The following is a 14076-nucleotide window of genomic DNA, read 5'->3' as shown; positions in this document are numbered from 1 at the left end:
GTTTTATAATATACCGAATGTTTTACCCAAGGCCAAGATGAATAGTCTGCTTTGGTTTATGCCAGTACCAGGATTTCTTCACATCATTGTTCTCTGAAGAGGACCCTGCTGCTAGCATGTGAAAAGACATAATTCTCAAAATCATCTGTATTGTTTAGATGCTTCAGTCATACACTGGGCTTTCATAGCTGGGGTATTTTTGAGAGCTGGCAGTCTAAAAGTAGAACTGTTCCTTTCTTCTGATCTTTTCGTTCTCATATGTCTTAGATAATTTCTGCAAACAAACACAGTGTGCGGATTTAGCCATGGTTCAGCAGCAGAGGTGGCATATCTGTGGCTTAACTGGCTTCAACTTGTTATGCAGTGCTGAACTGCTCTCACTTCCTCTTCCTGAATAGGTTGTTGAGTTGGATCTCCATACTGTTACACCTTGCTGCAGTGGACCAAAAAGACCTCAGGACAAAGTTGCTGTGTCAGATATGAAGAAGGACTTTGAGACTTGTCTGGGAGCCAAGGTAGGGACTGGGATCATTTGGGCATATAAACTAATGCACACTTCTGAAAGTTGTCTGGTGTTCAGGAACTACATTTTGGGGTTAACTTGTGTGTTGTTTTGTTATTGAAAAGTAAATGAGGATGTCTGAATGCAGTTTAGAAGATGACATCAACAATGGGTAGTTTAAAACTGGGGTGATGGTTCCGTCACATGAAGGTGTTCATGTCTTATTGAATTAGTAGTTCTTTCTGATTTTAGATCAGTCTTAGACCTAACATGGTTTTGACATGCACTAGGGATTTCTGAATAGGCCACGAAGGGTTTTGTTAGTAGAGTGGACCAAGTAGCTGCTGCGCTGAGCTCTGTGCTAACTACCCAGCTCTTCAGCTTTCCAAGCAGGTTAAGCCCTCAGCTCCGCAATGGAGTTTTGCATTCAGTACTAAATCTATTCAGCAGATCAGAACTGCATGTGTCTCTGTGACACATGGTAAAGACAGAAAAAAAAGACTTCTCTCTACATCACTCAGTCAAAAATGGTCACTGAAAGAAGAGCAAGATTTTAATTTGAATTAATATGCCCAGACAGTTAAGTTTCCAAAATCAGTTTAAATCCTTGGCTGATAGGGTAATCACCCTTGTTAAAGGCAGTATAGAACTCTCGTGATTTAAATCAACAAACTTAAACGACAGCAGTTCCCAATAATTCTTGTTTTGTTATATGTTCCAAACACCGTTAAATGACCTTGTGCTTTCAGATCTCCAAACATAATTTTTCATGGTGTGAACAGTGCCTTCTTGCTCCTTGATTTTTTTGAACTGTCAAGACAGGCTTTTGCCTTTCAAGTCAGCTCTTAGTATAAGTTTGAGCTGTTTGATAATGATGGCTTAAAATTTTTTTGTGTTACAGCTAGTATCTCAGGACTAGGTTGTGTAACAAGACTATACGTGGTCAGGAATCTGGAGCATATGGGAGCAAGAAGCATCTGTGCAATCTGAAGAAGGATATATTCATGCAGGAACAAAATACATATTTTGCTGCAAAGGTTGCCTCTTTACCAGTAAACAGATAATAGGATAGACCCCAGAAAAATCGTTTTTGTCTGCCACTTTGACCAGAGATGCAAGGCTTCACCACCAGACCTAAAAATGGAATCATGGATGTGACTGACAGATGCTTCTCATTCATGAAATTCCTAGTTCATACTAATTTCCACTCACAATATTTATATTAACCATATCCTTCTGATTCTTACTTTCTCCTCCTACAGCAAGGATTCAAGGGATTCCAAATTGCCTCAGACCGACACAACAAAATAGTCAAATTTAATTTTGAGGGCTGTGACTTTGAGCTTGCTCATGGTTCAGTAGTGATTGCTGCCATTACAAGCTGTACAAACACCAGTAACCCCTCAGTTATGTTGGGGGCAGGTAAGTTTATTTGCTTAATCTGCAGTAGTTTCTTTCTGACTCTGGCTGTGTGTCCTAAAGACAAATGCAACACCGATGTAATTCTACATGCACAGAGCTGGTTTTGTCATTTGGAGTGCTAAAACTGAGTTTAGTCCCTGAGGGTAGCAGAAGGAATTCTGGAAATGGTAGCTGGAAACATGGATTGAAGAAAATGTATTTTTCCTGCACTAGCTTCTCTACAGGGCAGGCTGGAACTGAATTAACCAGCACCTCTGACACTTGTTAAATGCACAGAAGCTGTTATATAGAGCTGAGAAGAGGTTATTGAAAATCGGTCACAAGAAGCAGGACAGTGAAAAATGGTCTATGAAATTAAGGCTGAAAGTGCTCTGATCTGACAGCAGAGTACAGAACACACACTTAGCTAGGGAGTGTATGAAGTTGTTACAGCAAGAGTCTGAGGGCAAGTAGGAGGTGAGCAGAGGAGGAAATCTGTGTTCTCAGGGATTGCCATCTTTCAGAGCCTTGTTATTTACATCTTAACTGCATCCAAGAAGTGATCAGAGGTGGGCTTTGTATCCCCCACTTTCTTGCTTATCCCTATTCAAATACTATAAAACATGTAGTCTGAGTTGTTTGTGTTAAATGTCAGGTCAGGAGGTTGTTCATTTTCAATCTGACTAGTCTGAGCAGAAAATTTCTCATTCCAAATGTGTACTTCTGGCAACAAACTAGGAATGCAGAGTCAGCTCAGAGTTCAGTCTATAGCAGACCAGTTCAGTCCTCTTTCCCAGGTGCTTGGCTACATGCTTACATATTTCTTTCTCTCCTCCACAAACTTATACATAGATGTTATCTGTCACTGTAAGATCATCACTACATTCGGGCTTCCGAGTTTGTCAGACTGTTTGTAGGATGCAGGCTTGTTTTCTACAAACACTGGAAGGAAAGTGCAATGGGCAATGCAAGGGCCCTTGACCAGAGAGGATTACTTACTGGCTGAAACCACATGATTTGTCTCCTTTGTTCCTGTCTGGTGGTGGGAAGATCTTGGCTTGTGGACAACCTCTGACAGATAGTTTGCCAATGTGATATTTGTCACCTGTTGTTGGACTAGCATATGTCTTTGGGTATTCTACAGTACCAGCAGCTCACCCTCTTCCCAGGCACAACAGGTTTTTTAACTTCTAGCAACAGGGACAAGTCCATCATAAGCCAGTCTGTGGGGTGGGAAGGGAAGTGGAGGAGAGGCCTGCTCTATTTCTTACCCTTTGTGAGGAACGCAATTGAAGGACGTCTTGCAATTCACTTGCCCTGGACAGGACAGCCAAATCAGCATACATCTTTCTTTAGGTCCATCCTGGTCATGATCACAGAAATAGAGCTGTATTTCTTCCAAGGATCAAGAAGTAGGTTTCCTCCACAGAGGTTGTCTTTGCTCTGTCCTACTCACCTTAGGTAGGTGTATCCCTCAGTTGTGCCACCTGCTTAGGATACAGTTTCCTCAAGCATTTGGCTTCTAGGTTAATGGCATGCATTTTTTACCCTCATAGCATGGCAGAGGGAATACTGATCTTTCAGCGTGCTTGGCCTTATAGCTCTATGGGTTTAAAGTGTAGAATGCTTTGCAGATACAATTTGGTACTTTGCACACATTCAATACTACTTAACACATAGTGGGCTGAAGAACCTAGTCCTAAGGCTCTCAATGTATGCACTCGGATTTAGTGGGCGCTCTTACTGTTGCTGCCTTTCCGTCCAGTAGTGCTTATGCTTTGACCTTGACAAGGAGAGGGATAAATTAATTCTTTCAGTCTCCAGTGACTGTACACTAAGTGTTGAGAACCTCCGAGATACCCACAAAAAGCATGGTAATTTGGCTTTCGGAGCAGGCTTTGAAGGGAAAGTAATGTAACATAGAGTGCTTCCACACTAAGTAATCAAGCTAAAAGAAATCCAAAATACCAATAGTTGTTTCAAACTACCACTGTATGTCCTGTGCATTAAATGATGTGCAGGGGCTGTGTGGTTGTGGGGATAGTAAGTGTATGCTGTAGTAGCTTTGACAGCCTAATCTGACTTTACAAAGGTGTTGGACTAAGGTTGCTCGAAGCAACATAAGTTCTGGCGTTTCCTTGCCAGTTTTTAGAGTTTGACTTTGCATTCTTTTCAGAACTGGTATTGGCAGGAAAACAAGCCAGCAGGCTATCAGGCTATCAGATCCTAGGATGAACATTTATTTGTGGTCACATTTTCAAAAGCATCCAAGAGCTCCCATTTCCACAGCTTCCTCTGGCAGCTAAGGAGTCCTAGCAATTTCAGGAACAGGACTGCTTTTTAAAATTCACCTGTCTACCCTTAGGCCTCCAAATCTGTTCATTTTCACACAACACTTAACAAGCAGAAGTCTCCCAATCATGTCTAACAGAGCTGCCAAACAGCTGACAAAGGCAAAACAGTTTGATAACATCTTCCTGTTGGACATCATGTTGGTTCAAATAAGAGCTTATGTATGTTTTCTTACCTAAGTGGGTGTATGAGAAGGAGAATGAGGCATGGGAATATGAAGTTTTGCATAGTTTGCATATCTGCTGCTTCTTTTATGCACATCCTGGGAAGGGGTTGGAGGGGACTTGTTTTCTGAACATTCAGCTATGTATGGACAATTCATTTAAAAGGAAGAAGTTCAGAACAAATGTGTTTCTGGTAATACATACGCTCCACTAAAACATCTTTATGCATGTAGTGGTCAGGCAGCACCTCTGCAACAAGATGTACGTTGTGAGATAGCTTGTTTGTCACAAGGTCCAGAGCTGGCGCTCTCAGAGCCATTTCCTTCTGAGGGCAGCAAGTCATATGTTGGCAGTTATTTCAGCAGTGGATCGCTAGACCACCATAAGAGGGAAGTTAACAATTCTTCATTGCATTTATTGTGACATACTTGTCTTCTGAATTGTGTTCTGAGTTTTGAATGTCTGTCTGGTGCCGCAGTGTGAGTACACCTTGTTGAATGCAACCTCCATCAGCTTTCCAGTGGAGCAGAAATTGCAGGTTGGATCTACAGTTCAACAGAGCACTTGAGCTCTAGCTGTTTTTTTCTTGAGTTAATGCTGTTGGCTTACTGTACCGTTTCATTGCTGAAAATGGAGCCTTTTCTGTTTTTCAGTTATTTAATGATCCTTCTGTTAACCTGTTGATCCACCAGACTGTCACACTTCCAGGAAAAACCGCAATATACCCTTTGCATTTTTCAGGATTGCTTGCTAAGAAAGCTGTTGAAGCTGGTTTGACAGTGAAGCCATACATTAAAACTAGCCTGTCCCCAGGAAGCGGGGTTGTCACTTACTATCTGAGGGAGAGTGGAGTTATGAGTTACCTTTCCCAACTAGGGTAAGAGTGCTTTCCTTACTGTTGTCTTGTGGCTGCTTAGCTAAAAGCATTGACTGCAAATGATGCAATAGAATAACTGTTTCCCTGTACAGCTTAGAAGATATGTCATGTGCTGTGTGGCATGATCCTGTATGAGTTAACTCATTGCTGTTGTGCTGGCTGACTGTGCCAATGAACGAGAAGGTGTGTTGCCTGCTGTAGCTTCTTGAAGACTCATGTTCTTAAGCAGGAAAATGGGCTATTTTTCAAGACTGATGGTTTTTAAATAGCATAAATGACACTATAGTGTTATTCATCTTGCTAGATAACACATTTCCTAGATATTCATTCTGTGAGCACAGTCACTGCAATGATAAAAATCGAGCATTCTCAAAAATGCTGGTTTTGGCAGCAATTCATTTGTTAAAACAGTACATCTTCTAAAAGTGACCCTGCCAACTGCTGAGAGGTTAAACATCTTTCTCCAAAATAGCTTTTTGTTCACTGATGGGTTTTGTGCTCTGTCTAGGTTTGACGTGGTGGGTTATGGCTGTATGACATGTATTGGCAATAGTGGACCCCTACCAGAATCTGTTGTTGAGGCCATTACACAGGTATGCAGTTTTTTCCTGTGCAGCATAGGTAAGCTATTCTGAGCTGTGTTATGCTGTGCACTAACTCTTCTCAGCTGTGTGTGAAGCAAATTCAGCCTGTATTCTGAGGTGGGAGGTGCTCTGGGATTGCTTGAAAAGAGGCAGTTCTGTGACTGTCCAGTCACTGATGTTGCAGCACAGTGCATCTCCACAGATCTGCTGGGTATATGGAGTCTGCAAGCACCTCAGCTACCTTTGTCTCAAACTCTCTTACAGGGAGACCTCGTAGCAGTGGGTGTGTTGTCTGGCAATAGGAATTTCGAAGGGCGCGTCCATCCCAACACCCGCGCTAACTACCTAGCCTCCCCACCACTGGTAATAGCCTATGCAATTGCAGGGACTGTTCGGATCGACTTTGAGAAAGAGCCTTTGGGTAAGACAGTATCAGGATGCTTCTTTTCACAGCTTATAGACTAAGCTAGTTGGAATTATGCTCTTCAGAAACATTTGTCCTAGGGAGATGCGGAGTACCTCTGGGACACAAAGCATGCAATTGTTAAGAAACAGAGCGACAAGGAGTCTGTATGATGGAGAAAGGGGGAAGCCAAGCCTGACCAGTGTGCTAATTAAACAGGGGCACCTTTTCAGTGATAATTGGATGACGGTCTGTCATGAGCAACCTGACCTAGTAGACTTCCTCTGAGCAGGAAGTTCATCTAGACAACCCTCAAAGGTCCTTTCCAATCTAAATTATTCTGGAAGGCCCTTGGAAATCACAAAAGAAGCCATATGTACAGGCATCATCAAGTTTATCAGGCCCTCTTCTGTCAGACCCTTATAGGTGAAATAAAGTGTGTCTCATGAGTGTTAACAGGGTTAGAAGGAACACATACCTAAAGAACACCATGATAAACTTTTTCTTCCTTAATGGAAAATTTATTCAACAAACTACCATTTTCTACAGGAATAAATGCTTCAGGGAAGAAGATTTACCTGAAAGATATCTGGCCAACAAGAAATGAGATTCAAGCTGTTGAGCGTCAGTTTGTTATTCCTGGGATGTTCAAGGAGGTCTACCAAAAAATAGAGGTGAATTAATCCCCTGGACAGTAGTTTGATTGATGTACTGTGCTGTTCTAAAGATGTTAAATAAGTTGGTCTTCATAACAAAATGAACCCCAAACATAATATATATTGTCACAAGAATTTCCCAAAGTGCTTTAAGAAATACACAGGGCTTTTGCTGAAGTCAAATTTGTAGTTTTACCTGGATTCTGAAGTAATTTCCTTGATTCTGAAAACTTAGAAATTGATGGGATGTCTGTATGTTTTTCAGACAGTAAACAAGTCTTGGAATGCCTTGGATGCTCCTTCAGATACACTATATACTTGGAATCCTAAGTCAACTTATATCAAGTCTCCACCTTTCTTTGATGGTCTGGTACGTGCACACTTTCCCTTTGAATCAAACAGAAGTGTGTAGTCAAGGTCAAAGGTGAAGGAAAGCCATTTTGAGGGGCCTGGGAGCATCCATCATCATAGCCTGTTGTGGCTTTGGTTCTCAAATGTTTGAATTACAGTATTGTGTTCATTTTAATACAAAGGCATGAGTGAATCTGAAAATTCTAAGGATTCCCTGTCGCTTCAGGGCTTTTGAAAAGTCTTTTTCCTTTTAAGGTGAAATACTTTTAAATAGTCACAAAACAAGTGAGAGAAAAGGACAGGAAACAAAACCCACTGTTCTGCCTGCCTGTATTTTGCACCAAATAATTCAGTGTTCAGATTGCTATTTCAGTACTATTTGAAAGAAAATGCAGATTTCAATACATGCAGATGCATAGTAATCCTGTGGGGTTTTTGTCTGCATTCATGCATGTACTACTGGAAGTCTTGGCTAATTTTTTTGTCTCTATTTTCTTCATCTTGAACTTGCTGACAGCCAGCCAGGAAATCACATTTTGTCCAAAACATAAACATTTTTAATAGGGTTCGGGTTTTTTTCTTTCTTCTAACATATAAAAAGGGAGACCTTATTTTCAGTTTGCACTTTCAAGAAAGGTAAAGGAATTCTGTGGCGTTTTCTAATGATTATGTTTTTATTTATGATGGTTTAGACTTTGGCTCTTCAGACCCCAAAAACAATAGAAGATGCTTATGTCCTGTTGAGTTTTGGGGATTCTGTGACAACTGACCACATATCTCCAGCTGGGAATATAGCAAGAAATAGTCCTGCAGCCCGTTATTTGACCAGCAGAGGGTAAGCACTGCTTCTTGTTACGGACTGGGAAGAGGAAACAAGCCACAACTACTATACTATGTTACAGCCGCACATATCTGGTGGTATTTCGCATATGCTTGTATACCTTCATGGATGCCTGGAGAATATATAAAAGAAGAAAGAAAAACATTTCTTTCTCTGCTGTTTCAGCAGCTCTCACCAAGTGTAAGAACTTGCACAGAGTATGCATGTCTGTTACACTGGAGAGCTGAAGACTTTTGTATGGACAGAGGGGAGGAAGATAACTTTCAGGCTAGTTTACAGTAAGTGTATTCATAAATAAAGGAATAAGGATTTGTGCCCCTAATGAAACAAAATTATCACGGTCCTTATTGCCAAAAATTGTTTTGGTTTTACACTTGCTTCTTCTAGCATGTGCAACTATTTAATAGATCCAGACTGTCAAGAGCTATAGACCAGGGGTCCTCAAACTGTTTAACCAGGGGCCGGCGCGGATGCAGTGGCAGGCAGCCATCTGCGGCTGCTTGGTTTCCCCCCCCAACCCCTGGCGGGGGGGGGACGGGGGGTTCTGTAAATACCGGGGGCCGGATTGAGGAACCTGGGGGGCTGTATCCAGCCCGCAGGCCATAGTTTGAGGACCCCTGCTATAGAATATCCAGAAATTTAGGTTTCAGTGCAGCTGCAAAAACTGGCAAAGCTATTGTGGTTAGAGTCCAAACTGCAGGCTTTTTCCATGGCCAGTCCATCAGTTTAGTACTCTGGGTTCAATTTAAGGCACGATTAGGACTTGCTGAGTTGCCCTATCCAGTCTTAACAGATAATACTTTTATTCTCTGGTTTAGTACTTCTTACAGCTTCAGTGATCTTTTGAGGAACAGGACTGACATTGTACAAGAAATACATATTCACTAGACCTAGTAATTCTGGAGGGGAAATTGATTAAAACATGATTTGCTGACAACTAACGTCTCTGGACTCTTTGGCCCTGTGCTGTCAGTCACTTTGAAATCTAAATAGCCCTACAGAAATTACAAAACAGATGTACGTCATAGCTGCTGTTTGGATGTAGCCCAGTGCAAACAGTCAATTTTCAGTCACATTCCAGCATATTCTTTGTTTACTGTTTAGGCTGGAGTGTCCCCTTATTCCAATACCTCTACTTGCGGATTAACTTTTTCTTCTGTAGTTCTAATTTGTAGCAGGGATGCTCTGTGCCTTTTAGATGTTTAGCACAGTGGTGTCTCTACCTTTGTTCTAGGTGCTGTGGTAATATAAGTAACAAGGAAGATTTTCAGTAGCCAGCTATTAAGAAAAGAATTGTATTGTGTCTTCTGACCTAACAGGAACTGTATCCTTGCACCACTATCAGATACCATTTACTAGGGCAAGGGATGACAATGCTATGGAAGCTGCTTTCTGTGACCAGGCTGTAGGCATACTTCTATTTTTTTTACTTTATTTTTTTCCTCCCAAAAAAGAATAAAAGTAGAAATATTGGCTAAATGGATGCTACTGCCATGATGGGAACTATGTTCATATCTGCCTTAAAAACATCAGTTCATTAATTTCTTCTTTTAAAGCACAGAGTGCTTCAGTCTAAAAAAAAAACAAAACACGTTTCCTTTTTTTTGTTGGGTTTTTTTTCCCTTAATAGCTTGACTCCTCGAGAGTTCAATTCTTACGGCTCCCGCAGAGGGAATGATGCTGTCATGGCCAGAGGAACATTTGCAAACATTCGCTTGGTGAACAAATTTGTTGATAAACAAGGACCTCAGACTGTCCATTTCCCTTCCGGGGAAACTGTAAGTACACTTGCTCCTCTAAACTAAGGCTCATTGACAGTAGAGTGGATTAGTAGTGGCTTTCCTTCTTACAGCTTAGGTCATTTACTTAACTGCCTTTTTAGTAAAGCTGATGAGGGGAAGCTGTATTGACCTCGGGAAGCAGGTCAGGCATACCTACTGCTATCAGGCTTATCACTGGAGGGTATAACCACTGTAAAGTGGTAATGGAAGGGGCAGGTTTGTGCTGGGAATGAGATCAGACCACAAAGAAGCCACAAATCACTGTGATTAATATCCTTAAAGTGCTGCTTGGCAGAAAGTATGGGCTTCAGCTGTTTATGTGGGAACACTTCTTTCCTTGTTTCCCTGGAACCGTGCTTCCACCCCCAAAAAGTGTATTAAGGTGTTGGGCATTTTCATTCCAGCTGGATGTGTTTGATGCTGCAGAAAGATACAAGCAGGCTGGCCATCCTCTGATTGTGCTGGCTGGGAAGGAATACGGTGCAGGAAGTTCCAGAGACTGGGCAGCTAAAGGACCATTCCTCTTGGTGAGTGACTGCAGTAAACCAGAAGGAGGTCAGTACTTAAAAGTGCGTAGTCAAGAAGACTAGCTTATGACTGACGTGCGGAATTAGACTCTATAACTCGAAAGTTATAAAGTAGGTATGTTTATTGCGCGCAGGTGCACGGGGGATTGCTCCTCCACAAGCGTGCATACCTGAAGTGACGAACCATCTCATATTTATACAATGAAACAAACAAATATTCAATTAACGCCTATACATATTCGTTACCTAAACCCCGCTTCATATGTTAATTAGCTTATCAGTCCGTTTCCTGGAATGTGGTGGTCTTGAAGGTTTGTAGGTGATTCATGTTCTTGTGACCATCTGTGACCATCCGATCTTCTCCAGCAAGGAGTGGTGATTCATGTCCTTGTGGCCATCCGGATCTTCTCCAGCAAGGAGACTTAGCACTCCCTCCCTCTAGATAGCATTGGAATATCTCTCATCCTTTTCTCATTCTTTTTTAAATAGCCCCTTTGTTAGAGGAAGAAGGGTAGGGGTCTCCTCAAAACTGTAGTTGTCTCCTCAAAGCTGTGTGCCTATGTGACCAGACACCGCACCCATGACCAGTCACCGTACCCGCATTCCTTGAGCAGACATATACAGTCACAATCGATGTCCATTGTCCCCATTTCACACTATTTCTCCATATCAATCCCCCCTTTTCTATCAAACTAAGTAAATTATTTTACTTATGCAGTCTTCCTAATGATATAAAGCATCATACATAAGTGTTACCCTTTTAAACATTCTCCAAACCCACAAATATAACATAATGGTTAGTATTAAGGAAATTCCTAAACTGATCAATAAGATCACAATGGGGTGTACCATAGTGTTAAGAATTCCTGTTGCAGAAGGTGACCAGCCAAAGAGAGTATTCCACCAATTATGGTTTCCATCCTGTTCTACCTTTTTTCTCACTATTCGGTTTCAATAAATATTTCCCCCTTTTTCTTAACCAAGTTGTCCATCCCTCATAAGAGGTTCGTAAGAAGGGGGAACAGGATGGCTTAGCATCAGAAACATTGACTTGTATTTGTAACTCTGTTCTTTCTGGGTTAAACATTTGTTGCTGACCTGTATTTCTGATTGTATAAATTTTTGGATTTGGTTTAGTAAGCGTTAATGGGGTTGTTGTAACTGTGGTGGTGGTAGGAACAGTGTTAGCATGATTGTTATTTTGATCTTATAAGTCAGAGCTGTTCTTGGGGATTCCTTTCCTAGGCATATTATAAAGATGGGCTCGGTTAAGGTAAAATTGTGCCAACATTCCCGTGAATTAAAGCACATGGTTGTATTTAGAAGGGTAAATTCCTTATCTTCCTTTCTGACATTAATCAGGGTGTCTCCCGAAATCTTGGTGTTATCCTTTTCATTATATGTTTGACACCCTACTTTTATCTATCTCCTAATTTTCCCCATAATCGGTCGAATTTGTGTACATCCTCCCGGTCCCATTGATTCCTTTGGTACACCTCATTTTCAGAAAAAACCACCATAGCTAGTTTCGTCTTTGAGTCCACCTTTCCCATTATTCCAGTGTGTTTTTTCTGGGCGTGATTTCAAGGCCAGTTATCAGGCTCTTGGTTGTAGGCAAGAGAGAGGGTACAAAAAACCACAAATGGTTTAAACCCACTATTGTTCATTTTAAGAATCTAAACGTTCCTCATATATACATATAAAATCTGTTTTGATCAAAAATATCTTTGTTTGAGTTGGGGCTTACTAATAACAAGTTGGGCAAGACTGGCCACTGGCTCGGTCCCAGACTCTTTTGTTCTATATTGTTTGTTGTGGTGCCCTTCCCATATGGTGGATCCACAACCGCTCAGGTTCACTTACTTGCCACCCACATTGTTCCCATTTGTCCGAGTAAATTTGAGTTTCAGTTCTTTTTTATCTGGGGTTACTTTCCACGAAGTTGCAGGGGCTTTCTTGATCCAGGTATGGTGAATCCAAGAATTCTGTCCCTCAACCTTGATTGCGGTGTAGGTGGTGAATAGGACTTGAAAAGATCCGGTCCACTGTGGTTCCAGGGTCTTATCTGCAAAACACTTAATGTATACATAGTCCCCTGGTCGTATATCGTGAACAGGTCCATCCAGACCCCTACTGCGTGTTCCCATCACATGCTTCTCAATCCTTATTAATTGTTTGTTTAGTGCCACCATATAGGAAGTCATTGTTTCTTCACCAATCTGTGAAGACGTCCCCTTTTGTACCCCATAGGGTCGTCCATATAAAATTTCAAATGGGCTAAGCCCCTCTTTTGCTCTTGGTCTAGTTCGAATTAGTGTAAGAGCTAATGGCAAAGACTGGGGCCAAGTTAGATTTGTTTCTTGACCTAGCTTGACAATCTGTTGTTTGATTAGATGATTCATCTTTTCCACCTGGCCACTCGATTGTGGTCGGTGTGGGGTATGTAATTGCCAATCTATTCCTAGATGGTGGCTGATCTGTTGTACTATTCTGGACACAAAATGTGGTCCTCTATCCGAGGACATTACCGCTGGGACTCCAAACCTAGGTATTATCTCTTGGAGCAGTATTTTGGTCACTTCCCGGGCTTTAGCAGTTCTGCACAGGAAGGCTTCTGGCCAACCTGAAAAGGTATCTGTTAGTACCAATAAATATCGATACCCCCCTTTTCAAGGAAGTTCCGAGAAATTGATCTGCCAGTGTTGCCCTGGAACATTTCCTCTACTAATGTTCCCTAGTTTTATTTTATTTGCTTTATTGGGATTATTGCATAAACACATTTCACATTGCTGAGTCACCTGTTTTATTACAGTATACAAGTTTTGTCCTATCAATTTCTGATTTAGACTTTTATATAAAGCATCAGCTCCCCAATGCGTCTTATTAATAATAGGGCTGTGGTCCATATTAAATTGGATGGTACTACTATATGACCATCCCTTAAATAAGTCCACTTACTTAATTTTATTTTATCATTCATGTCCTGAATTACCTTTAAGTTTTCTTTAGAATAGTTTGGCTCTTGATCTGTACTTACAGTTTGGATTTTATCGCCTGGTTAAGGATAATCCTTCATTTCCTACCTCCTCTGTTACTTGTCTGGCCTCATGGTCGGCCAGGCGGGTTCCAATTTCCAAATCAGTGCCTCAGAGTGGGCCATTCCTCACATCAAGGTCTGGCATGGCATATGTCCCCACCGCTCAACGCCTGCTGGGTTGCAGCCAACAGCGGAGCTCAAGATTCTTCTTGGTGGCAAACACAGAGGCCAACCCAGTCTTGCCCTTGACTATGGTAGGAGGCACCTGACCAACCTTATTCCTTGTACTTTGTTGTCAATGCAGTTTCATCTGCGCATCCCATAACAAGTCCCTGTCATGGCAAAACACACAGATTTACATTAGTAGATCTACTACAGAGTGTATTTTATTTCAGTTTTTCTGCCAATATCCCCACAGCCTTGCTGACCAAGGGATATTGTTTTTATCTGAACTGGGCAAGCCTCCCCCTTATCATTTTTACTGTAACAGGTAAAGCATTTTTCACCTTTCCTGGAATTTATTTTCAGATACACCTGGTTAAAAATTTCTTTTACTTCAGGGAGGTCCTCTTTTCCTCTTTTCTGTTGAATTAAAGATAA

The 14076-nt window shown here is 41.5% G+C and overlaps 1 protein-coding gene and 1 long non-coding RNA gene across 2 annotated transcripts in view; both read left to right on the top strand.

Moving 5' to 3' along the window:
* LOC308056985 overlaps positions 1 to 14076 on the top strand; it is a 153529-nt gene that overhangs the window by 88399 nt on the left and 51054 nt on the right. The gene's annotated exons all lie outside the window — the stretch shown is intronic.
* Positions 1 to 14076, top strand: part of ACO1 (aconitase 1) — a 45487-nt gene that overhangs the window by 25543 nt on the left and 5868 nt on the right. Inside the window, exons 10-19 of the mRNA XM_080372976.1 lie at positions 399 to 515; positions 1765 to 1924; positions 5161 to 5296; positions 5805 to 5889; positions 6145 to 6301; positions 6833 to 6957; positions 7205 to 7309; positions 7983 to 8125; positions 9762 to 9909; positions 10317 to 10439. Of these exons, the coding sequence (XP_080229102.1) occupies positions 399 to 515; positions 1765 to 1924; positions 5161 to 5296; positions 5805 to 5889; positions 6145 to 6301; positions 6833 to 6957; positions 7205 to 7309; positions 7983 to 8125; positions 9762 to 9909; positions 10317 to 10439 (1299 nt within the window). The remainder of the gene's footprint in view (positions 1 to 398; positions 516 to 1764; positions 1925 to 5160; positions 5297 to 5804; positions 5890 to 6144; positions 6302 to 6832; positions 6958 to 7204; positions 7310 to 7982; positions 8126 to 9761; positions 9910 to 10316; positions 10440 to 14076) is intronic.

The sequence above is a fragment of the Falco punctatus genome (genome assembly GCF_963210335.1).
Source record: "Falco punctatus genome assembly, chromosome: Z".
NCBI lineage: Eukaryota > Metazoa > Chordata > Aves > Falconiformes > Falconidae > Falco > Falco punctatus.
This window is presented reverse-complemented; position numbering and strand designations above follow the sequence as displayed.